The sequence below is a fragment of the Pseudophryne corroboree genome, chromosome 5, assembly GCF_028390025.1.
Source record: "Pseudophryne corroboree isolate aPseCor3 chromosome 5, aPseCor3.hap2, whole genome shotgun sequence".
Classification (NCBI taxonomy): domain Eukaryota; kingdom Metazoa; phylum Chordata; class Amphibia; order Anura; family Myobatrachidae; genus Pseudophryne; species Pseudophryne corroboree.
The window spans coordinates 241,108,066-241,133,435 of record NC_086448.1 but is presented as its reverse complement, the minus strand read 5'-3'; the positions used below and the strand labels follow the sequence as shown (position 1 = coordinate 241,133,435).

Here is a 25,370-nt window from a genome sequence, read left to right as displayed (position 1 = left end):
GATCATCACCCTCAGGAGCTCAGTGTCCTGTCAGCGGAGATAGTGGCTCAGACCCCGCAGGGTGGACACTACTCCCCCCCCCCCTAAGTACACTACTCCCCCCCTAAGTCCCACGAAGCAGGGAGGCTGTTGCCAGCAGCCTCCCTATGCCTATACTACTCTTAGAAAAAAGTAAAACTAAAGAAGCTCTAGGTGCTCCCCTAGCTGTGACCGGCTCCTCCGGGCACATTTTCTAAACTGAGTCTGGTAGGAAGGGAATAGAGGGAGGAGCCAGCCCACACTCTCAAACTCTTAAAGTGACAATGGCTCCTAGTGGATCCGTCTATACCCCATGGTACTAATGTGGACCCCAGCATCCTCTAGGACGTAAGAGAAATGGATCTAAAAAAGCAGCTAGTACTGTATGTTAGCAACTATTTAATCCAGTTTAAATAAAACAAATTAGTGATGACAATATGGATGTCTCCTTCACGTCTATAGGATTTCTCTTACTTAAAAAAATAAATTAACAGAAATAATTAAAATATTAAAACTACTGTATGAAAAAATAGTCACATTGTTATTCATTTTGAATCCGATAAACAATGGCCACCTCTTGCATTTAAGGCAATTGGTGGATTTTACACCTTGTATAAAGTGCACATATTTATTAACTAAAACTAATGGCTATGATCACTGCAATAATAGATAATACTGAGAGTTCAAAGTTGCACCCTAGGCTTTAGCTGTCTTCTCAACTATTATCTAAAAGCTCCACTATAACTATTCACTGTTCCTTGCTAGCATTTGAGGATCACCATGAAAACCAGTGAAAATTTACATTTAGGATTAAACAGATTTGAACATGGCCAACCCAATTTAAGAATGTTCAAATCTCTTTGATTTTTTTTTTTTTTTACATTATTTTAGTTGATCACTTATGTGAGAAATTCTGGTGAATTATTAAACTGATTCATGGAACTGTTTAAACTCTGATACCCAACCTGGTTCAAGCATCTCTACTTGGGACAGACACCTGCAGTGATAATTTGAATTAACAGTATATTTGGAGCAATCCACAAAAAAATTATGCTGGTAAACCTTACTACTACTACCCAGTGATTCATTTTACTTTCACTTGCAGAGGGATTATCACCACTACAATCAGTGTTGTTCACAATACAGGACATTTCCTACATAACTTGTAAATAGCAAATAAAAAAAAGAGCAAAAATAATTCTGATAATATAACCAATAAAAAAAACAAGAACAGTGACCTATGCATGTAGTTTTACAAACTGTACATTATCTGTTATCTCATTGTTTTGATTGTAAGTGGTGCTATCTACTAATTGCATTATTTATCTTATCAACTTTCCCCTTGCATGCATTTCCCATTTGAGCCTCAGCAATTACAATAACACTAACCTTTTGTTTGGAGTAGGAAAAGATTAATAATGATGGCACATGACAAACAGGTTGATAAGATACTGCTCCTGAAGACATACCTCTATCTAGCCAGGATATTACCACACCTCTAAGGAAGGAGCATGTGAAGCAAAGTGAGGAAAATCCCTCTGTAGTAGTCTTAGAACTGATGTCACATGCGAGGCAAGGACATGACAAGGAGGAGTCAGATCCCAGTAAGAATGGGCAGTGCAGCGTGCAGGCAGCAGCATAAGTGCTAGATCAGACAGGGGATTGGAACAGGGATAAGACGGTGCTGCACAGAACCACTGATCACTGTTACAAGGCTGGCTGTGTTTCCACCTACTGAAGAATGAGATATCCCTGCTTCACATGACAGGCTGGTGCTGGAGTTAATGCAGAATAGACATCAGCGATCTTGTGATTGGAATGAGAAACATAATGTATTTTGGTAAGTGTTGCGTTATGTTTCATTATGTTTCAACTTGTCCATTGAAAAGTAGCTGTTTTCACGTCTGCATAGTCATTCTATGCATTTAGCTGCTGGACTACTTTGCGGTTTATATATTGTCTCTGTGTCGTTTGCATGCATGCACCGATCTGCAATGGCTAAATGTAGCTATTTTCTCTGAGTAGGGTGCTAGGCAGTCCCGGTGCCTGTTTCAATGAAGTTATGATACATTACGTTTTGTTTTCTTCTAAAACTTTGAGTAAAAAATAAAAAAAAAAGTTGATGTTATAGTGAACAAGCTTTTTCTCCATGGCATGTAAATAAGCAATTGCTGCTTAATTCCACTGTCCCTCCCCCTAGTTTGTAATGCTGTGTTGGAAAGGAATTCAGAGCATTGAATATTATTTATTGCTCTGGATACAAGTACAGTCATAATAATACAATTATTTGTTATATTAAGAGCTCTGCCTTCTAAATAGTGTACTGTGGAGGAATGTGGTTTCATTCTAGTTTGAAAAACGACTCAAATACATAAAGCACATTTCTTGCTTGGACACAAATGCTGTAGTTTTCTGTTACCAGTTACTATAAGCTGCATTCTAGCACTGTAAGGCTGTAGCTGTAAGATGTTTTACAGCAATACAAGCACTTACACTTATAGTATAGTAAACCATTACTCAAACACTGTTATGCTACCAGTACTGTATGTTTAATTGTCACATAACCCTTTATTGGCTACTTAGAGTAATTAACACTATTCTCTGTTAGCAAGCCTGCACGATGCATGTTTGCTAAAAAAATATGTTTTCTAAAACAAAACTTAATTACATGAATAATGCTAATGTTTTCACTCAAATAGCAACCTATAGTTTTCCTGGGAAATAAGCACACGAACCAAAACAAAAGAATACAGAAATCCCTGTACTACAGTAGTTGGTGATGTATTATATTTGAAGTATGAGTACCATAAATAAAGTAAGGCTTATACTTGTACATTAGGAGACTAACCTTACACCATCTATTATAGAGTCCTAGCGCAATGTGTGGTATTTCAAAGAGCTTATTTTCATTGCAAGAAACAAAGTGAGTTCATAGAGTACTGTATTCATTTAAGACTTATATGAGTTAAAGACAATCTATAATTCCAAGTGCATAAGAGAATTAGGCATAGCTATTTGTCAGTGATGAGCAATTAAGGTGAGAAAATTCACCTGTGAGAAGCTCACCTGCTATAAGTCAATTATATAATGCAGTACTATATGTTTATTTAGAATACTGTTGTATATAATGCATTTCACATTTATAAATCCTGATTCAACAGCTGTAGCAATAGGCAAACACAACACTGACACATGCATTACTGTTAGTAAGGGCGTAACTACAGTATAACAAGAAAATTGTATGTTTTCTAGGAAAACTTAATGTTCAGAGAATTGCTTTGTACAGTATCTGCAAAAATACAATGTTTGCTAATTGAGTGTAAACTAATAATAACTAATTTCTAATAGTAACTTTACTCAATCTGGGATCATTCTTTGCTAAAGTAGTGTAAAACAATAGGAGGGAAGGAGAGAGGTTGAGCAAGCAGCATTTCCTGTTGAAAAATGATAGCAAGAAAAAATAATATAAAATACTGGAAACTATTTGTGATGGAATTGTACTAATAGCACTGTAGATTCTGAGTCACTGAAGGGCAAATGAAGGATGGCTTGAAACATTGAGATCTTGCATTTTGAGTCCATTGCACTGAAATCCATCATAAACTATATATACATTCTTATAATTGTCAGATTTCACACTCTTCACTATCATCCATGAGCAATTATTTTTGAATGCTGTCAAGGATTATTGTACACGTTCTATAAAACATGTTTAGGGCAGAATGAATGGTACATTTCATAATTAACTTATGGCGTAGGAGTCTAGCCAAAGTAATATACAAAAATTGCTGAATCGCAGATCATGAATCAAGTCTTAATATTACATATATTCAGGCTGTACATTGGACAAGTTACCTGTGATTTCTAGTACATTCTACTCTTTCCATCATATTTGCTGTTCAATGTTTTTACATGCAGCTGCTTTGAAGTTGCAAGCAATATTTTAATATAATTATATGGTATTTCTTAGCCAGTGAAGACAGAGGTCAGTGACTTAATCCTTAGAGTGCTGGAGTTGTTCCCAATGCATTTGGAAACCAAGAGGTGCTGAATCCTGCTACCTAGTGTAAATATAAGGGAACTGAAATGATATATCACATCATATATTTATACATGAAATGTACCAATGATAACTTTGTTATATAGTACATTGAATATGCTGTTGTAACAGTTCACATAAAAGAGAAAACAGTTATTGTAAACATTTTAATGGAACAGTGAAATCAGCATATGTTTTGATGTCACGAGTGTAAAAGCAAACATAACGAGTAATACTACTTTATTGTGAATTATACTGTACTCCTCAATGTGGTGATGTGCCAAATGTGACCATTGGGAAAATCCACATATTGTAATCACATGCTTTAGGGTTGAAGGGTTAACTCTGATTCAAACATTTATGATTTCACACTGAACTGGTATATGACATATATGTGTCAAAGCTTGAAAAGGTTGAGTTATAATGAAAATATTATTAGATGTGGTTGTGACAAGGGACTCACAATACAAAATGTGTAACTTAATATGTGTTTTGTCACTGTGCAAGTATGTCATTTTCATGGTTTGTTTTTAAGTGAGAGCGTTCTCCCTTTACCAGAGGTGTGGTATTCTGTAAAATAATATTACTCTTCTTTTTGGAATATATCATTCTTTTTCAATTCTAATACTTTCTGGTCACAGGATGACAGTTTTTACTTTTTAAGTTTGCAGTACTTTTTTTTTTAAAGAAGGTTTACACTGAAAAAAGTATTGAAGTTGTTATTTTTAAAATGTAATTGTAGGGTCTCAGATTATAATATTTTTGACAGCCCAGCATCACTCAAACTAGCCAAACTAAGTTTCCGTGCTGTAATGTACATCACAACCAATTTCCTGCCAAACAAGAACAGCAGTCACTGTCAAATTGATGATTTGTCAACACTTTGCTTTTTATCACACTCCTGAAACAAAGCTACAAATCAAAAGGCAACAAGATAAAACATAGAAACTCTGTATAGAGGCACATTTGACACCGCAATCTTCATGTCGTAGTCTGACAGAACATGATTATTTTGTCCTGTTGTGGAACTCCGTTTCTTTCACTATGTACTGTAAGAGGGGAATTTAGTTAGCCCTGTTAATTTACATGGGGTGAAAAGGATAGTAGACTCAGGCTTTGAAGCCCAGGGCTATTCAATTAGAGCCCCTTCTGCTCGCCCAGAAACTTAACTGTTAAAGGGCATTACCCATAGAATCCGAGATAAGTTCCCGGACCTATATGTTAACAACACAGCCAATACATCTGAAAACAAACCATTTATCAGGGATTCCTTTTCAAGCTTGCTCAGGCTCGAAAAAAAAATCCCAGTTAACTGCAGCCTTGTGGGCTGACTTCAGGGCTAATTGAATAGCCCCGGGTATTCAAATAGTCTGTGGTAAATTACAGCGGCTAATTGAGTTCTCTCTAAATCTCAGTGTATAGCTTCCGTCTTGCCTCTATTCCTCTCCTTGCATTATGAGATTGTGCCACTTCTGCCGTCACTTAATCACCAAAGCGGACAATTCAAAACTTCATTCAAAATCATCACTCTCTTATTCTGAACTACTCTGTGCTGCTGTGAACTTTGTTATAGTATTATTGGCTATACAGTAAGTTATTTTAGTAACAGTGCACTTAGCTATTGATCTGTCCTTTGACAAACTATCCATGAAATAGGCATTTCTGGGCGGTGACTGCATAGCAACCAATCGAAAACACGGCTCTGATTCGGAGTGTCACTTAAGTGTCATGGGCATGGAGGCTGACTTTCATGCTTTATAGTAGCATACAAATGGAGGTGGGATGCTTGTATCTTACTGACCCTTTGTCCAGACACTAAAGACGATGGCTGCAGTGTGGATGTAAAAATAGTGGGCAGGAGAGACTTCCACATGCAGTCACACAGAATTACTGCATTCACAAGCAGATTCTCGCATCAGCCTAAGCTAGTGATCAGGCTGCTGTGGCTGTCCATACAAACGGTTGCAGGTGTATTCAAACTGGAATCAGCCCCAGAATGTACACAGTGAGGCTGGTAAATGACCGAACATACATCAGTTTGCAGAGTGTAAACTTGCATGACTTTAAACTGCTCACACTCAGAGAATGGGTGCACACACACGTACAGATGATAGAAAGTCATAGGCTTTACCATCACATACTGTATACTTGACTGAAAGGTGTAACTGGGTTGAAATGCAAATGAGGATATGCAGTGTTGGATGTAAGCATGACTGGCTTTACCACTACGCAGTTTAGGCAGCTGCCTAGGATGCTGAGACCTGGGGGACACCCCGAGACAACATATAACAAAATTAATTATGTCTCTGATAGAGGCATCCTCTGAGAGAGGCATCCTTGTTGAACTTAATACAGGTGGCAGCTGTGACACGTCTAAGATGCCAGCTCCACACTTTCTACTAAGGGGTTGCGAAGTGGGTATTGGGGCTAAATGTAATAGCCTGCGAGAAGCAGGAAGTGCGGGATTTTGTAAAGTGTCAATCATTCACACAGTAAAACCAACCTGGTTATGTTGTGTTAATGATTGCCGCTTTAAAAATCCATCCAGACTCGCACAAAATTCAGCACTTCTGGTTCTCGCAGGCTATTACATTTAGCCCTTGGTGTATGGGGTGTTGGATAGGGTAGGAGGGCAGCAGGCTGAAGTTTTGCCTACGGTGCCAAGAAACTTTGCATCAGCCCTGCATGTAAGCAGAAACGCACCTCTGAGGAAATGTATCTATTGCACGTACTGTAGACGACAGAACTCTGGGAGGCAACGGAGGCAGCTGCCGCCGGGCTCCTGCTTTGAAGGGGCACCTTTCCTCCTGTTCTGTGTGTTCAGCAACATTAATCAATTAAATTAATTGACAACAGCCGTTAACTCTTCTGTAGCCGACTTCCCCACTAGCCACTACACCTTACAAATCACACCCTTTTTATTATGGATATACTGGAAGCAGACACCTTAATGATGAAGCTATTTGCTCCTATAAAGGAAGCATGAGAATTCTAACTATATGAAGTTATTTCTCTGACAATTACAAGTAACTTCATATAGTTAGAATTCTCATACTTCCTATGCAACAGCAGATATCTCCATCAGTAAGGTGCATACTTCAGTGTAATAGGTTGCGGGTTCTAATCATGGATATGACACTTGCAAATTAATTGTCAGATAAATAATCAGCATTGTGAGTGACTGAGCAGATCTATGTAGTGTGTGGCTGGACCCCTACATAGATCTGCCTAGTTGCAATGGTTTTGTAGTAGCTTCATATAGTTAGAATCTGCAGGCTTACTATGCAGGAGCAAATTATATACATGGGGGGGGGGGGGGGGGGGGAAAGCACCAATATTTTTCTTGCCTCCGGGCGACTAGGACAAACTTATGCCACTGACTGTAGAATAGGGTAGCTGTAAATGCACGCTGATGATTAGGTCTGCAGACACACAACTGAAATTGCATACAACACTGCATATGGTTGACTGGATTTTTTCAGTGACTGTAGTATATGTCCAAATTACTTCCACCTCTGCATCAGCCCCAATATGTGCTGAATGAACACAATATTAATTCTATAGCATCATGTTTTACAAATGTGATATGTCCTCTTTAAACCAAGCTCTCACAGCAACCAATGGGATATTATTATTATTATTATTATTATTAATATTATTATTATCCTTTATTTATATGGTGCCACAGGGAGTCCGCAGCGCCCAATTACAGAGTACATAAACAAGTAAGCAAAACTAGAAACAGTGACTTACAATTCAAGACAATATTGGACAAGTGCAAGGCATATAAACATAGCTGAAGAAGCAAACAACACTGAAATAAATGTCAGGGTGGCAGAAAATTAGGGATTTGGTACCATAGAAGGTAGTATGGAGTAGAAAATACTTCAAATAAGAGAAGGAAAAGCACTTGATGGAAAAGGGTCCTGCTCGTAAGAGTTTACATTCTAAAGGGGAGGGGCAGACAGGCAGGGGTGACACAGATGGGGTAGACAATGAGCGTGGTACAGAGGGTTTAGGATGAGAGATTGGTGATACACTATGTCATGTGAACAGTTCCCACTCATTTAACAGGTATGGTCTATGTTAGTAAAGTGAGTTTTGTGGCTCTGCACCAATGCAAAAGATTGTTTTATTGCAAGATAATAGCAAATGCATTTTAAAAGAAAGTTTTTTTTCCTGCTTTGTCTCTGGCCAAATTGAAATGGCTCTTCACTGCTTAGAAAACTTGGCAAGCACAAACGGATTGCAGCAGCTGTAATGAAGTTAAAGTATTTGGAATTTTTATTTTATCTTTTTACAAGCTTATCGTGGTCTTACGTGCAGACTTTGTAGCATAAACAAAATGTAGAAGTAAAAAAGTGAACATTTCTCTATTAATGTTTCAAAAAGATCAGAAGAACGGGAACAATATGCAAGTCTCCAAATTATAAAATAGTGGCCCTCATTCTGAGTTGATTGCTCGCTAGCTACTTTTTGCAGCCGTGCAAACGCATTGTCGCCATCCACGGGGGAGTGTATCTTCGCTTTGCAAGTGTGCAATTGCATGTGCAGCCAAGCGGAACAAAAACATTTTGTGCAAAAGAAGACCAGCCCTGAAGTTACTTATCCTGTGCGATGATCCTAGCGACGGAGGTCCCGTAATTGACGTCAGATACCCGCCCTGCAAATGCCTGGTCACGCCTGCGTTTTGCCAACCACTCCCAGAAAACGGTCAGTTGACACCCATAAACGCCCTCTTCCTGTCACTCTCCTTGCGATCGGCTGTGTGAATGGATTAGTCGCTAGAAGTATTGCACAGCAACGATGCTGTTTGTACCCGTACGATGCACGTGCGCATTGCTATGCATACGCTTGTGCAGTTTTGCCGTTTTTTTACCTGATCACCGCGCTGCGAAAATCGGCAGCGAGTGATCAACTCGGAAAGACCCCCATTATTGGGCATGTCAGTGAAATCAAGCAAAAGTGCTACTAAGCCTCCTCATGAGAAAATATCTCTCACAAGGCATTTCATCGTACATGTGTAAGGATATATAGATTCTTTATATGTTTATAAATCTTTGATTTCAACTTTTAATGTTTGGGTTCTGCCATTTTGCTATTTTGATTGCTCTCTTAGGGGCCAATTCAATAATGTTAAAGTACCACCAAGCATCACGTAATGTTCAACGGCAGGCATACTGTAATTGTCCTTTTCTGTAAACTTGGCAACTTTACTATTCCTATGAGTTGCAAGGATACAGTATAGGCTGTGATATCTCGTTTCAGAATCGCAAGCACAACTATCATTTTTAATTGAATCGCCCCTTAAAGTGTGAGTTACTGATGTAGTCACGCCTAGGCGCGCCTTCGTACATGGCCCATGTATTCCTATAGGTGCTCATACTTAATCGTGTACATGTCCTAGTCGCGGGCACACTTGTCGCGTCTGGCTTGCCCTGAATACGGCAATCTGCATCTGTGTTGTGATGTGTATCTTGAGAGACAGGGAAAAGGATATTTGAATATTTATTATAAAAAGTATGATATAAATGTGATTAACCTTGATAGAAATATGATTGTGTGTACTAGCCAACTTCTTTCTTTTTAACCAGCGATACTTATTCAAAGAAATGCAATATACAGTATACATTTTTTCTTTATTAAAATGTTTTATTAAGCTCTTTATATTCAACTTCTGTGTTCTCTGTTCAATTGTAACACTAACAGTAAAGTAATATAATTGCAGGCAGCCAAAGCTTTTACATAAGGCTGGCATTTGCTTCAGAAGTGATGTGGCATGTCATGGGGGCATTTTATATATGCATGTATTCAGCATGCGCACTTTGTCCAGAATTACCCTAGCCAAAATGCTGGGAGGTATGATATCATGACACAACCCGTCACACAGGGTTGAGAGGGAAATAGAAGAGAGGAACAGCAATAAAAATAACCCTTTGTTTTTCCTTCGGATAATTCAGATGTATTCTAAGTATTCTATTATACACTAACAAATCCTACACTTGCCCCAGAGACAAGCTAGCAAACTTTCCTGGAAATGTCCAGTAGACTCACAAATTTTTGTGTAGTGCCACTGACTTCTGGAAGAGTTGGGCACTTCTATTGAAATGTACCGGATGGGGAGGTGAGATGACGCTATTCCTGGCAGATGATGTAATTGTAGCCACGCTCCCTTGTAAAGTGATGACATGATTGGCATGGTCTTGCAGAGGTTGTAGCCAATTCATGGGATTTGCTGGCCCCACCACATATATTCTTCTTTGGGAAAGTGTGCTAAATTAAGTTTTAACATGTTGGCAAGTACAATATGCCCTCAGGGAGGTGTCATGTCCTACTATCAGGGGCATAGCCACAACTTTGTGGACCCCACAGCAACATTTTGAAGGGGCCCCTGTCCCCTAGCTTATTTTATAAACCACAGTAGTGCCCTAGTTCACATTACGTTACATTGTTACATTGTAAGGCTGTGAGTACACATTATGCAACAGGGTTGGCATCGCGTGATCCTACTGGTCACCATTCCAACCACAGGATTCCAGCAATCAGATGCCGGCATGGGGGGAGGGGCAAGTGCAGCAAAGCCCCTTGAGGGGTATAGGTATGGTGGGAACCCACCAGTCCCTGGTAGTCGGCATGGTGATCACCCCATGCAACATAGTACTCCCAGTTCATATTATGATATAACTGAGGTGTTTCAATTGTTTTTGCGCGCCTGATCTCCTGTCTGAAGTGACGGGAGATCATGAGTCGCAATTCAAATGTTTTTTTTTTATTGTGCTGGCAAAATCTAAAAGCCGGGATCCCGCCATCGGTATGGTGGTTGGGAAACCGCCGGTTACATGATCCCAACCTGTTATAATATACTATACATTTTATTTAAGCACTAGCTGTTCTACCCATTCTTCGCAGGGAGTTTCTATTTTTCACGGTTGTAAATATAAATGAGTATTAAAAATTTGGTAACTCTTTAGAGATGTAAATTTGAGACATCTTAATGTAAGTAAATATTTATCCATGGTTCTTGGCGTTACCAAGAGGAGCACCAGTAGCAGATACGGTAAAAAGTGACTGGACCATTTTTGTAGTTTATTAAATTCTACACACTGGAGGTTCAATCCAATGCGTGGCTTGCGTTGAATGAATGATAATGCCCTAATGGACAATCAGATCAAACTGTCAACCCCCTGTTCATCCCCTTAGCAGAGGTTTATTAGAATTCTAATTACATAGTTTTCCTATTTCTCACCTGAAGAATACCTGTTAAATTTCAGCTTCCTAACATATCGGGATGTAAGAGAATTAGTGATGAGTCAGTCAATCAGTGAGTGAGGGCTTTCGCATATGTATACATATATATAGTTTTTACTGCTTAACTTTGTTTTTTATTTTGTTCAGCAATATTTATTATCAGTTATTTATATAGCACACACATATTCCACAGTGCTTACAGAGAATATCTGGCCATTCACATCAGTCCCTGCCCCAGTGGAGCTTACAATCTATATTTTCTACCGCATGAATACACACACACATTCATGCAAGGGTTAATTTTGTTAGGATCCAATTAACCTACCTGTATATTTTTGGATTGTGGGAGGAAACCAGAGTACCTGGAGGAAACCCACGCAAGCACGGGGAGAATATACAAACTCCACACAGTTAGGGCCATGGTGGGAATCGAACCCATGACCTCAGTGCTGTGAGGCAGTAATGCTAACCATTACACCATCCATACTGGTGTATATATAACAGATTTTCAAAAAAGGATTTGTTGTCTGGAAAAACTAACACATACTGTATAATAGAGTGTGTTTTACTTTAAACATTTACTCTCCAGTGTTTGTGAAATGCTATGGCAGAGATTTTTCTTAATAGCCATTTCCAATAGAGGAGAGTCCAATAGATTAGATAACAGAATAACTAATGAAAAGAATCATGGAGAGAGGGTAAAAAGTGACAGGACCATTCTTATAGTTAATGAAATTCTACAAACTGGAGGTGCAACCCAAATTTTGATCAGGTTGTCCATTTGGCATCTATTCATTGGTGCTCTGCTAAGCAGGGCAGCAAGTGATAGGGGCCTCCCAACTGAACCCAACCCCCCCCCCCCCCCCGCACACACACACAAACACACACACACCGTGCAACACTGCAACCCACGGGTGGGACTGCGGGATGGTCCCCAAATAAACTGGACTGTCCCGTGAAAATTGGGACAGTTGGGAAGTATGTTTATGTGCTGAGAAACGACATGCTTAATGGTTTTATTTTCTTAACTGAACTTAGACTGACTCTTTAAGGCTTTATACTCCCTGATTCTTACTAGAGTTTTTAATGTTATTATAACAAAATATAAATAGATCTGGCAATGGAACCTATTTTTTCCATGTCTACATACATAGGCTTGCCATACTATCCCTTTATTTATTATCAGTTATTTATATAGCGCACGCATATTCCACAGCGCTTTACAGAGAATATTTGGCCATTCACATCAGTCCCTGCCCCAGTGGAGCTTACAATCTATATTTCCTACCACATGTACACACACACACATTCACGCTATGGTTAATTTTGTAGGGAGCCAATTAACCTACCAGTATATTTTTGGATTGTGGGAGGAAACCCATGCAAGTACAGGGAGAATATACAAACTCCACACAATTAGAGCCATGGTGGGAATCAAACCCATGACCTCAGTGCTGTGAGGCAGTAATGCTAACCATTACACCATCCGTACTGCCTTTAAACCAGGGACACTCATTAATTACACAGGTTCTGTGGCTGGCTGACTTCAAGCCTGCATTGTATCTGGTTTTAATCAGCCACAGAACCTGTGTAATTCATCAATGTCCTGGTTTAAAGAGGTAGTATGGTAAGCCTATAAATACAGTACCCGCTTGTGTTATTACTTTAATTTCAGTGTATTGGGGCATTCCTTGCATTTACTGCCAGTTAGACACATCAGAGATACATGCAAGTCAGCCACAATTCCATACCTCCCAATTGTTGTGGGACAGTCCCGTTTTTTGGGGACTGTCCCACCCACGGGCCGTGTGTCCCACGATGGGGGGGGGGGGGGGCAGTTGGGAGGCTCCTGTCACTCACTGCTCTGCTTAGTAGAGCAGCGGTGAAAAGATAGGAGATAGAGGAAGAGAGGGCATGCCAGCAGCTCACAGTGATGAAACGGGGGGTGTAGCTTGCATTCGTGGCACTGCTGTGAAACCACACCCACTTTCACACAGGCCATGCCCCTTTTCTGGCACAGTTGTCCTGCTCCCGAATTCTGAAATGTTGAGAGGTTTGCATGGGACTGAATGCAGATATTTGACAGTATGCTGAGTACAGTTGTGCAAACTCAGTTATGCCCATTCAGCCACAAACAGAGATGCAGCTAAGATGCACGGAATTCTGAATCAGCACACAGAGGCCAAGGGAATGACCTCCTATGACCACGCCCGGCAACAGGGGTTTTAAAGGGGATACCTGTACCAGGCATGGAGAGTCAGAGGGGCCCCGAGAGCCAGGAGCACAAAAAAAGTGGTTGCATGGGCTATTAATTATTTTTATACCATTCGCTCCGCCCGCCGGGTTGGAGCAGACAATCAACATGTCCCAATCAACAAGTTACCTACCGCTTGGTCTGGTACCGGTGGACGTTCTGATTTAATAACACATGATGCTGCACTGTGCTGGCCCTTCCCTGTCTCTTTTTGCCCCTACCGAGGAGCTCCAAGCAGCCCATAGCCCAGTAGGAAGCAGGAAAAACAGCATCCCATCAGGCACATCACTTTGACAGAAAGAAAGCAGCAGGTGCCTGTAGCCCCACCACTGTCCTTACAGACAAAGTCACCCTGGGTCCTGGCACCTTCACCACACCTATCTATCTATCTATCTATCTATCTATCTATCTATCTATCTATCTATCTATCTACACACACACACACACACACACACACACACACACACGTTTGTGTGTGCATTTGGTGATGCATGTATTGGCACAGAGAAGAGGGAGGGATGTCTGGAGGTGGGGTCAACTAGGGTATTTGGGGAGGGCAGATATCTGTGTACTGGGCCCCAAGACTTATGTTGCCGACCCTGCCTATGACCTCACATATGCAAATAAAAATATTGTAGAGCAACCACATGTCAAACACATTTGTATCTTGGCATGCATTCTCATATGCAACTGAAACGTCAGTGTGCATAAGACTTTAATGTTGATTATAAAAATATAATAAGACAAATGAGTTCCCCTGAGGTAATCTGCCAAAAACAAGTATAAAGTGTCAAGCAGGGAGAGCCTAGTTACTGAATGTATGTGGACAGGTAAACAGTACAGAGAAGGAAATTTTGGCTTTCTGTCAAAACACAGCAAAACATTTTTCTTTATAGCTGACTACAATTTAAGTATAATATTTTGATTTATATGAAGAAAATCTGGAATATGTTTATTCTACGCACTGTTTCATCCAGTATGATGCAAGTTTCTACTTAAGAAATTCATTTGATGAACCTGGAGGCTATAAATAAGTTTCACAATACACAAATATAATGTATATTCATTTATACTTTTTCAACCATTCTTTAATTATAATTGCTGCTGAGGCACTCTAATCTTAATGAAAGCACTATAAATTATATATAATTGATTTATTTAATAACTACATAAAATAATATATAGGAGCCCTCCTTTATTTTTAGCTATACAGATACACGTCTAATATGTTTTCTAATGGTGATTGATTATGGTACAATCGCATACCACATGAGCATAATATCTCCAGCTGTAATCTAAATATTAAACATCAAACTATTGATTGAGTTTTATTTGCAATGGCTTGGCCAACTGTATTGTTTGCTGTTGAATAACTACTTATATGAGCAGTGAGAATTTATTCACAATTCTTCAGAACTTTGGGTCTATACAATGTCCCTGAAATAGTAGCGTTCAAAAGAGGGCATGGTCAAGACACATTCACGCTACTTAAAGAAGATGAAGTCCAGGCTGCATTAACAACCACTTCTTTTACATCAGCACCTCAAGTCTTCACCTATTTCTTTCTCTGATATTTATAATAGCAGCATTCACATATACACACTGGTATATCATTTATATAAGTTTATAGCATCCCTCTTATCATTATTCTCATAACCTCCCCCTCCCTCCCCTCCCCCCCCCCCTCTTATTATACACAAATTATTTTATTCCTACTCTTTACAATTACGCACAGCCAAACCCACCAATTAATCACTTACACTCCATTTCTAATTCACATTACTATCTAATTAATTTTATCAACCCTCACGCACCATGAATAATTAAACTCAGTTTTATAATTATAATTACATTTATATTCACATTTTTTTCTATATTTTATATTTTTTATTATTATCATTATTTTTATTTTCTTTTTTTCATTACCAACATTCATGCACTACTACTATATACTATCAGGATTCAACAATTAAACCCCCTCGCTATCCTAATTCACCAATATCTTGCAGGACACTGAAGTTACCCATTCTATTCATTTAATTAAATTGAAGCTCGCACAAACCATGTCAGCATTAACATAATTATACAGGTATAATCCTGATTGGCTAATCACATAGATTTAAGCCTGATTCTGACACCACATGTTCACACTACCCGTGAACAAGCTAATTCTGTGAAACGTACGTTGGGAGGTGAACAGCAGGATCATGATGAGTACGCTCACATGACCAGAGACCACAAGGAGAGGAGATTAGAGAGGCAGCACGGACGCTGGAGCCCGGCGGTCAGCGGCGCGGCACGAGCAGACGGACACTTAAGTATTCTTTCTGTCCCCATATGCTTATCGCTCTCTCAGTAGCAGGAGATGTTATTTTTCAGACTTCACTGACGCCGGAGCTCAGCAGACAACGGCGCACTAAGAGCGGGCAAACTTAATTAATGCATTGTCCCATCTGCTACTTTTTCTCACGTCAAACTTACTTTGCAACTGCACATACACAATTAAGAAACAGTGTGCATTGGTCTCTCTGGCAAATGTTATGCCAGTAATCATTAGACAGTGCATCAGTACCTATTCATATGCAAGTTCTTTGTTTGGAATATAAAAACTATTGTGCATATCATAGCAAAATGTATTGAAAAAATCACCTAGCATATGATCTGTTTCGGGGGATTATTGTATATGTCCCCTTTCTGGGTTCATTCTGGCAAGTTCTGTCCGTCCATTACATGTTAGACGGACACCTTATAGATACACCGTGGATACATGCTTCATAAGTTATTGTGACAAAATCTTCCTATTTTCAAAGATAACACCTATACTCTGTTATGCACTATGGCATCAATCAGCTCTTAATTGGATAATTGAGACTGCTATACAACTTGTCTGTTCTTCAAGTTTGTTTCTCTTCCTCCTAACAATTTTTATATCATTCTTGGTCCTGCATATATTTTTTGATCATGATATAATAGGAGGTTTATATATAATCTTTGAATTTATAATTTCACAATAACCTTTGTTTTTCCTTTAATAGGGTGATCCAATTAACCAATAGAGACGATTTCTCTTTGGATCATATACTAATACCGTGGCATGTTATCAGTAAAACAGTGATCTATATCTGCCTTATTCGCAGTGCAAACCCAACTTTCATAGGTGCTGCACAGCACATAATGAAACATACAGGCATCTCTTGCGGGCAGAGAAACCATTAACCACATGATTTAAACCCACGTATACCTACAGATTTGGGTTACAATTTGGTGCAATGATGGTTAAACATATATTTTCTCCCTAGAGGTTACTCGGTCAATTTGGTAACAAGGTACTTACCAATAACCTTCTGCCATCTATATATTAGTGGTAGAAACTGCCAGATCAATGTTGATCTACTACCATACCACACCGCGTATGCCCAATCTCGTCTGATCTTGGAAGCAATACGGTGTTGGGCCTGGTCAGTACTTAGGTGGTGGACCACTAAGGAATACCAGGTGTTGTAGGTTTTTTTGACGGCACCATTTTGGTTATAGTACCAATTCCATATATCCAAGTACTCTGTGCCTGTCGATTAATGCTTTGTATTTTTCATCGATATCTTCACAATTTAGCCTTACCAGGTGGCTTACATTGATTAGCCCCTAATATAGTGAAACAATATAACTGGTGTACCAATATTTTAGTATAATAAAATTAAAGGTTACATTTTAATTACTTCATTTTTCATACTATTATTCATTATCCATAATACTATTTGTTTCCAAGTGGGAGTGCTCCCAACAAAGGTCATTTTTTTTTTCCTTCTCTTTCCCCTTTACTATATATGCATTAACAACCACCACTGAAGGCCCTTTATTTCCATTTGGACTACAGTGGGTCAAGCAGATAGAATCAAATATTTTATCTTATATCTAGCTTCTGCAGCTGATAACTGTGATTTAACACGCTTTCAGTTACATATGCCAAACCCAGTTATGGAAAATATATTTATGGATTCACAATCCAATTGTTTGCTAGACATTTGTATAATTGTGTGCCAAGATTCATTTGTACTTTAAATAGACTATAAGCTAATATCGCAGTGTACTGTAAATGGACTGTTCTATTGCACTGTAAGTTGTCTGCAGGCCAAATTTCTATTGTACCATAATAAATATACCGCTGAGCTATAAATGGGCAGAGAGTCAATACTATAAATGGGAGGAGAGCTGTGAACCACTGTAGTATAAATGGGCAGATATCCATGAAACACTGTACTATAAATGGACTGTGAACCTAGATATCATTGAACTATTAATGAACTATGAGTCAAGATATTTATACCCCCTGTGCCCTACCCTAACACTAACCCTCGGGGGATGGAGACTAGGGCTAACCCTTGGGGTGGCAGATAGGGCTAAACCCCCAAGTGCCTTACCTCAATCCCCCTAGTGCCTAACCCTAACCCCCCTCTGGGCCCTTTCCTAACCCCCACCCTGATACTCACCTTCAGGATGTCGGCTGTTGGTGATCCGGCGCCGGTCTCCTGAGTGGTGTCGGGATTCCGGCGTCAGTTACATGACCACCGGCATCCCAACAGGCAGGATACTAAATGCATCCCCAAGATACCACTATACTAACAATGGACTGAGAGCCAAGATACCACTGTACTTAATATTAGAGGACTGTGAGCCAAGAAATCACTTTATTCACAATGGACTGAGAGCCAAGATACCACTGTATCATAAATGAACTTAAAGTCAAGATACAAATATACAGTAAATGGGCTGTGAACAAAGATACCACTGTAATAGAAAAGTGCCCTAAACCAAAATACTATTGCACTATAAATGTGCTGTGAGCCAGAATACCACTGCACTATAAATGGACAGAGAGTCACGCTATCACTGTACTAACAATTGACTGGGAGGCAAAAGACTACTGTACTATAAATGGGCTGTGAGCCAAAATACCACTGTACTATAAAGAATGGGCTGTGAGCCAAAATACCACTGTACTATTAATGGGCTCTGAGACAAGATTCCATTGCATAATAAATGGGCTGTGAGCCAAGATTCCATTGCATTATAAATGGGCTTTGAGCCAAGATTCCATTGCATTATAAATGGAATGTGAGCCAAGATTCTATAGCATTATATTTCATGGCCTGTGAGTCAAGATACCTCTGTATTATAAATATAACACAGTATGAGTCGAGATTCCACTCCATTGTAAATGGTGTGTGCCAAGATTGTGTTGTACTATAATAGATAGGCTGTGAGCCAAGAACCCATTGTTCTAAAAATGGGCTACAAGCTGTCACTGACCTAGGTTGGGGGTGTTGTGAACTCAGGGGTTCTTCCGATGGTAGGGAGGAGGAACCACAGTTGGGTCGGTACAGGGATGGCCTGATATAGGTCTTCCTCATACAGGACTCTGACAGTAAGGCTTGGTGAAAATATTGAAGAACTTTATTGCAGGATGGGAGCAACACAATGTCACAAAGCAGAGAGGGAACTTATGGGGGAATGTCCAGGCCTATAGAAGAACTTGTAAGCAATGTTAAAGATGTTAATAAATGAAGTACTTGTGAGTGATGGTGAAAGACACTGTGAACGATGTTTTAAGGATGCTGATGATTGAAGAGCTTGTGAGCGGTGTTAAAAGATACTGGTGACTGAAGAACTTGTGAGCGATGTTTTTAAAGACACTGATGATTTGAAGAACTTGTGAACGGTTTTTAAAGACACTGATGATTTGTAGAATTTAAGAGTGGTGTTTAAAGACACTGATTACTTGTAGAACTTGAGAGCGGTGTTTGAAGACTCTGATGATTTGTAGAACTTGAGAGCGGTGTTTTAAAGACACTGATGATTTGTAGAACTTGAGAGTGGTGGTTAAAGACACTGATGATTTGTAGAACTTGAGAGCGGTGGTTAAAGACACTGATGATTTATAGAACTTGAGAGCGGTGGTTAAAGACACTGATGATTTATGCAACTTGAGAGTGGTGTTTAAAGACACTGATGACTTGTAGAACTTGAGAGCGGCGTTTAGCCCGCAGCCCACGCTGACTCCAAGAAGCACTGGTGACTGGACCGCAGAGGAACACACCAGCCGCTATAAACTGTGCAGCAACTGGCACCTGGAATTGCCGGAGACACTGGAGTACAACTGCAGAGAGACTCGCTGGGAACAAGAGCACTGGCATCCACTTCAGGGGAAAATACGATACTCAGGCGCCGAGGCTCTGCCCGGCGTCTGACTTTGAATCTCCCGCCACTGCTGGATTGGCGGAACAGTCTGATGACGTCACCTGCTCCCCGCCCACGTGATGCCGGGTGTCATGGCAGCGCCCCTGCCCCGGGGAACCGCCGGGAGCCGCGCCAGCCAGACGTCGGAGCCCGCGGACCACCGAAGACGGAGGCCGCAACACAGACCAGCAGGCACGCAGGGGTAAGCGCGGCGAATGCCGCCTCTGGCGTGTAACAGTACCCCCTCCTCCAGGAGTGGCCCCGGACACTTTCCAGGTTTTGGTTGGATGTCTGGGATGGAAGATCCGCACAAGTCGGGGAGCCACGACTTCAGTAGCCTTGACCCAGCTCCTCTCCTCGGGGCCAAAACCTTTCCACTCCACCAAATACTGTAGATTCTTGTGAAGATAATGAGAGTCAAGAATAGCTTTGATTTCAAAGTCCGTTCCAGCTTCAGTCTCTGCAGAGGTTGGCCTCGGGGACTTTGAATGGAACCGGTTTAAAATAAGGGGGCGAAGGAGAGAGACATGGAAGGAATTTGGTATCCGGAGGTGGGAAGGCAATCCCAATTTGCAGACAACCGGGTTCAGGACTTGTAACACGGGGTAAGGACCAATAAACCTCGGAGCGAACTTCATAGTGGGCACCCTTAACCGAAGATTGCGGGTAGAGAGCCATACCCTGTCACCAACCTTGTATTGGGGAGCTGCTCGTCGCTTCCTATACGCAAAGAACTTATAGCGTCCGGAGACTCTCTTGAGGTTAGCATGAACTCGACTCCAAATTTGACTGAAGTGCCGGAGAGTAGAGGCTGCAGCAGGAACATCCTTCTGAGACAAATGGGTAATTCTGGAACTTGAGGATGGAATCCATAATTAATGAAAAATGGGGACTCACCAGTCGAAGAGTGTTACAGATGATTATGGGCAAACTCGGTCCATGGCAACAGTTCCACCCAATCATCTTGCGAGGGAGAGAGATAAACACGGAGAAAAGTCTCTAAATCTTGATTGACGCGTTCAGTTTGCCCATTGGTTTGTGGATGGTAAGCGGATGAAAACTTGAGTTTTATTTGTAAGGCCGTACAGAGAGCTCTCCAGAATCTTGCAGTGAATTGTACCCCCCGATCAGAGACGATTTCCTGAGGTAACCCGTGCAGGCGGAAATGTTCCCGGATAAATAACAAAGCCAACTTGGGAGCTGATGGTAACCCGGTCAAAGGTACAAAATGTACCATCGAGGAGGAACGGTCAATAATTACCCAGACGGTATTGTGACCCTTGGAGAGGGGCAATTCGGTGACAAAGTCCATAGAGATATGGGTCCAAGGCCTCTTAGGAATGGACAGTGGATGCAACAACCCCGCAGGAGGCAGATGAAGAATTTTGTGCTGAGCACACTGAGGACATGAGTTGACATAACCTTGAATATCCTTCTTCATAGTGTCCCACCAGTAAGATCTTCGTAGAAACTCCAACATCTTTTGAACTCCATGATGACTGGAAAACTTGGAAATATGAGCCCACTGCAACAACCTTGGTCGGAATTTAGCTGGCACAGACATTCTCCCAGGAGGAGGACCCAGAGCGGTGGGAGCCGCTGACATAGAAACTGGACTGAGAATCAAAGCCTTCTCAACAGAATTCTCCTCATCCGAAGCCGTTAAGGAACGGGATAAAGCATCAGCCTTGGTGTTAAAAGTCCCAGCCCGGTACTTAATAACAAATGAGAATCGAGTAAAGAAGAGCGCCCATCTAGCTTGATGGGGATTCAAGCATTGGGCCGTCTTGAGGTACAGCAAATTCTTGTGATCAGTGAAAATTGTAATTAGGTGTTTAGCACCTTCCAAAAGATATCTTTATTCCTCCAAGGCAGATTTTATTGCCAAAAGCTCTTTGTCTCCAATGGTGTAATTCCGTTCAGCAGGAGAGAACTTGCGAGAATGAAACCACATGGATGTAACTTCCCGTCTGGAGCGTACTGCGAAAGCACGGCACCTATGCCTACCGTGGAAGCATCAACCTCCAAAAAGAATGGTTTTGAAAAATTTGGTTGTTGAAGTACCGAAGCGGACATAAAGGCTGCCTTCAACTAAGCGAACGCTGCTACAGCTTCAGAGGACCAATGACTTTGGTCAGAACCCTTCTTGGTTAGGGCAGTGATAGGTGCCACAATGGTAGAGAATCCCTTTATGAATTTCCGGTAGTAATTTGCAAAACCCAGAAATCGTTGTACCGCTTTCAAGGAAAGAGGCTGAGTCCAGTCCGGAATGGCAGGGAGTTTCTCTGGATCCATACGAAGCTCCGTGCCCGAAATTATGTAACCAAGAAATGGAATAGAAGGGACCTCAAAGGTACATTTGGAAATCTTGCCATAAAGATGATTCTCTCGCAATCGAAGAAGTACCTCTTTGACCTGTATTCTGTGAGATTCTTAGAAAATATCAGAATGTCATCCAAATATACCACTACACTTAGGTATAGCATATCCCGAAAGACTTCATTAATGAATCCCTGGAAGACGGCAGGGGCGTTGCTGAGGCCGAACGGCATTACCAGATACTCGTAATGCCCGTCCCTGGTATTGAAGGCTGTCTTCCATTCGTCCCCCTGTCGGATACGTATCAAATTATAAGCTCCCCTTAAATCGAGCTTGGTGAAGACTCGGGCTCCGCGAACTCTATCAAAAAATTCATGATGAGCGGCAAAGGATTCTTATTCTTAATAGTGACATCATTTAGACCACAATAGTCAATACATGGTCTCAGCCCTCCGTCCTTCTTCTTCACAAAAAATGAAACCCGCCCCCGCCGGGGAGGTAGAGGGGCGGATGAATCCTTTCTGCAGATTAGACTTGATATAGTACGACATAGCTTGGGTCTCGGGTAATGATAAGGGATAAGTGCGACCCCGAGGTGGCATTTTCCCCAGAATGAGCTCAATGGGGCAGTCCCAGGGTCTATGCGGTGGTAACTGATCGGCCGCCTGTTCCGAGAACACGTCTGAAAACTCCCGATAGGCCTCCGGAATGAGCCCTTCATCTGACTTGGAAGATACACAGAGCGGGTAGACAGGAGTGAGACAATTTGAATGACAAAATGGTCTCCAAGATATTATTTGTGTCGAACTCCAGTCGACGTGAGGGTTGTGAAGTTTAAGCCAAGGAAGGCCAAGAACCAGATCGTGGGGCATCTCCCAAATCACTAGGAACTCCAGGTGTTCTTGATGCAGAGCTCCCACTTGCAGCTTGATTGGCACTGTACAACTTGAAATCAGACCGTTAGAAATTTGGGTACCATTGATAGCAGTCAACGTAATAGGTCGTTCGACCGACCGTAACTGAAAACCCAGATTCTGGGCACAGGAAAGGAAAATAAAATTCCCTGCAGCCCCTGAGTCCAGCAGAGCCTTAACGGGTTTGGCTATTGACTCAGAAAACAGAGACACGGAGAGTAAAAAGTCCACTGTCTGAGAAGGTTTAGAAGAAACCCCTAGCTCAACTCCTCCGGAACAAGCTAGGACTGCCCGTTTCCCGGGCGAGACTTGCAAAACTTGAGAAAATGATCCGCGGCTCCACAGTAGAGGCAGAGTCTACCCTCACGACGACGCTGACGTTCTTCTGGGCACAGCCAAGATCGATTAATCTGCATGGGTTCGTCAGGACTCGGAATAACCGTTTGCTTAGACGGAAGAGATAGGACCCTTGATCGATCTGACCGACTATGCTCGCCACCTCGTTCCTGCATGCGAAGATCCACCTTTACACAGAGCGAGATCAACTGTTCTAAGGAATCTGGCAAATCTCTAGTGATCAACTCGTCCTTTAGACGATCGGAGAGCCCGTTCCAAAAGGCAGTCCGGAAGGCATCATTATTCCAGCACAGTTCTGAGGCTATGGTCTGAAAATGAATCACATACTGTCCCACTGAACGAGAGCCTTGTCGGACACGGAGCAAATCTGCAGAGGCAGCGGTCGTCCTGCCGGGCTCATCAAAGATCCTCCGGAATGATGTAATGAAATTGGTGTAACTAGAAACCAACGGATCAGATCGCTCCCATAACGGAGACACCCAATCCAATGCTGAACCCTCAAGCAAAGAAATAATGTATGCCACCTTGGACCGATCAGTAGGGAAGTTATGTGAAAGGAGTTCAAAATGTACCTCGCACTGATTGAGAAAACCACGGCAATTCTTTGGATTCCCATTATAGCGAGAAGGAGTAGGGAGCTGAAGGCGTGACCTGGTTCCAGACAAGGATGGGACATTACTAGAGACAACCACTGGAGCGGGTACTGGAACTGGGGCCGGAACTACTGAAGCCAGAGAAGCCTGAATTTGATCCAGCCGGCCAGATAATTCCTGGAGATAATGCATCACCTGGCTCTGTGCTGCTTCCTGACTTTGAACTCGGGAAACCAGGTCCTGGATGGTACTTGCCTCTGGGTTCCGATCCCCCGGGTCCATGAGGCCTGAGTATACTGTCACTGACCTAGGTTGGTTGTGTTGTGAACTCGGGGGTTCTTCCGATGGTAGGGAGGAGGAACCACAGTTGGGTTCGGAACAGGGATGGCCTGATATAGGTCTTCCTCATATAGGACTCTGACAGTAAGGCTTGGTGAAAATATTGAAGAACTTTATTGCAGGAAGGGAGCAACACAATGTCACAAAGCAGCGAGGGAACTTATGGGGGAATGTCCAGGCCTATCGAAGAACTTGTAAGCAATGTTAAAGATGCTAATAAATGAAGTACTTGTGAGTGATGGTGAAAGACACTGTGAACAATGCTTTAAAGATGCTGATGATTGAAGAGCTTGTGATCGGTGTTAAAAGATACTGCTGACCGAAGAACTTGTGAGCAATGTTTTTAAAGACACTGATAATTTGAAGAACTTGTGAACGGTGTTTAAAGACATTGATGATTTGTAGAACTTGAGAGCGGTGTTTAAAGACACTGATGACTTGTAGAACTTGAGAGCGGTGTTTGAAGACTCTGATGATTTGTAGAACTTGAGAGCAGTGTTTTAAAGACACTGATGATTTGTAGAACTTGAGAGCGGTGGTTAAAGACACTGATGATTTGTAGAACTTGAGAGCGGTGGTTAAAACACTGATGATTTATAGAACTTGAGAGCGGTGGTTAAAGACACTGATGATTTATGGAACTTGAGAGCGGTGTTTAAAGACACTGATGACTTGTAGAACTTGAGAGCGGCGTTTAGCCCGCAGCCCACGCTGACTCCAAGAAGCACTGGTGACTGGACCGCAGAGGAACACACCAGCCGCTGGGAACGCTGGAAACTGTGCAGCAACTGGCACCTGGAAATGCCGGAGACACTGGAGTACAACTGCAGAGAGACTCGCCGGGAACAAGAGCACTGGCATCCACTTCAGGGGAAAAGACGATACTTAGGCGCCGAGGCTCTGCCCGGCGTCTGACTTTGAATCTCCCGCCTCCGCTGGATTGGCGGAACAGTCTGATGACGTCACCTGCTCCCCGCCCACGTGATGCCGGGTGTCATGGCGGCGCCCCTGCCCCGGGGAACCGCCGGGAGCCGCGCCAGCCAGACGCCGGAGCC

General features: G+C 41.7%; 1 protein-coding gene and 1 pseudogene across 4 annotated transcripts in view; both read left to right on the top strand.

The window, feature by feature from the left end:
- The first annotated feature begins 1,520 nt into the window (after positions 1–1,520).
- The window catches only part of ZNF385D (zinc finger protein 385D), a 442,245-nt gene continuing 418,395 nt past the window's right edge, over positions 1,521–25,370 (top strand). Inside the window, exon 1 of one of the 4 annotated variants that reach the window (XM_063922204.1) lies at positions 1,521–1,858. In XM_063922204.1, coding sequence (XP_063778274.1) covers positions 1,837–1,858 — 22 coding nt within the window. In that variant the 5' untranslated portion in view covers positions 1,521–1,836. The remainder of the gene's footprint in view (positions 1,859–25,370) is intronic. The other 3 variants (XM_063922205.1, XM_063922206.1, XM_063922207.1) reach the window with 3 other exon arrangements.
- Positions 16,948–17,066, top strand: LOC134929912 (5S ribosomal RNA; annotated as a pseudogene).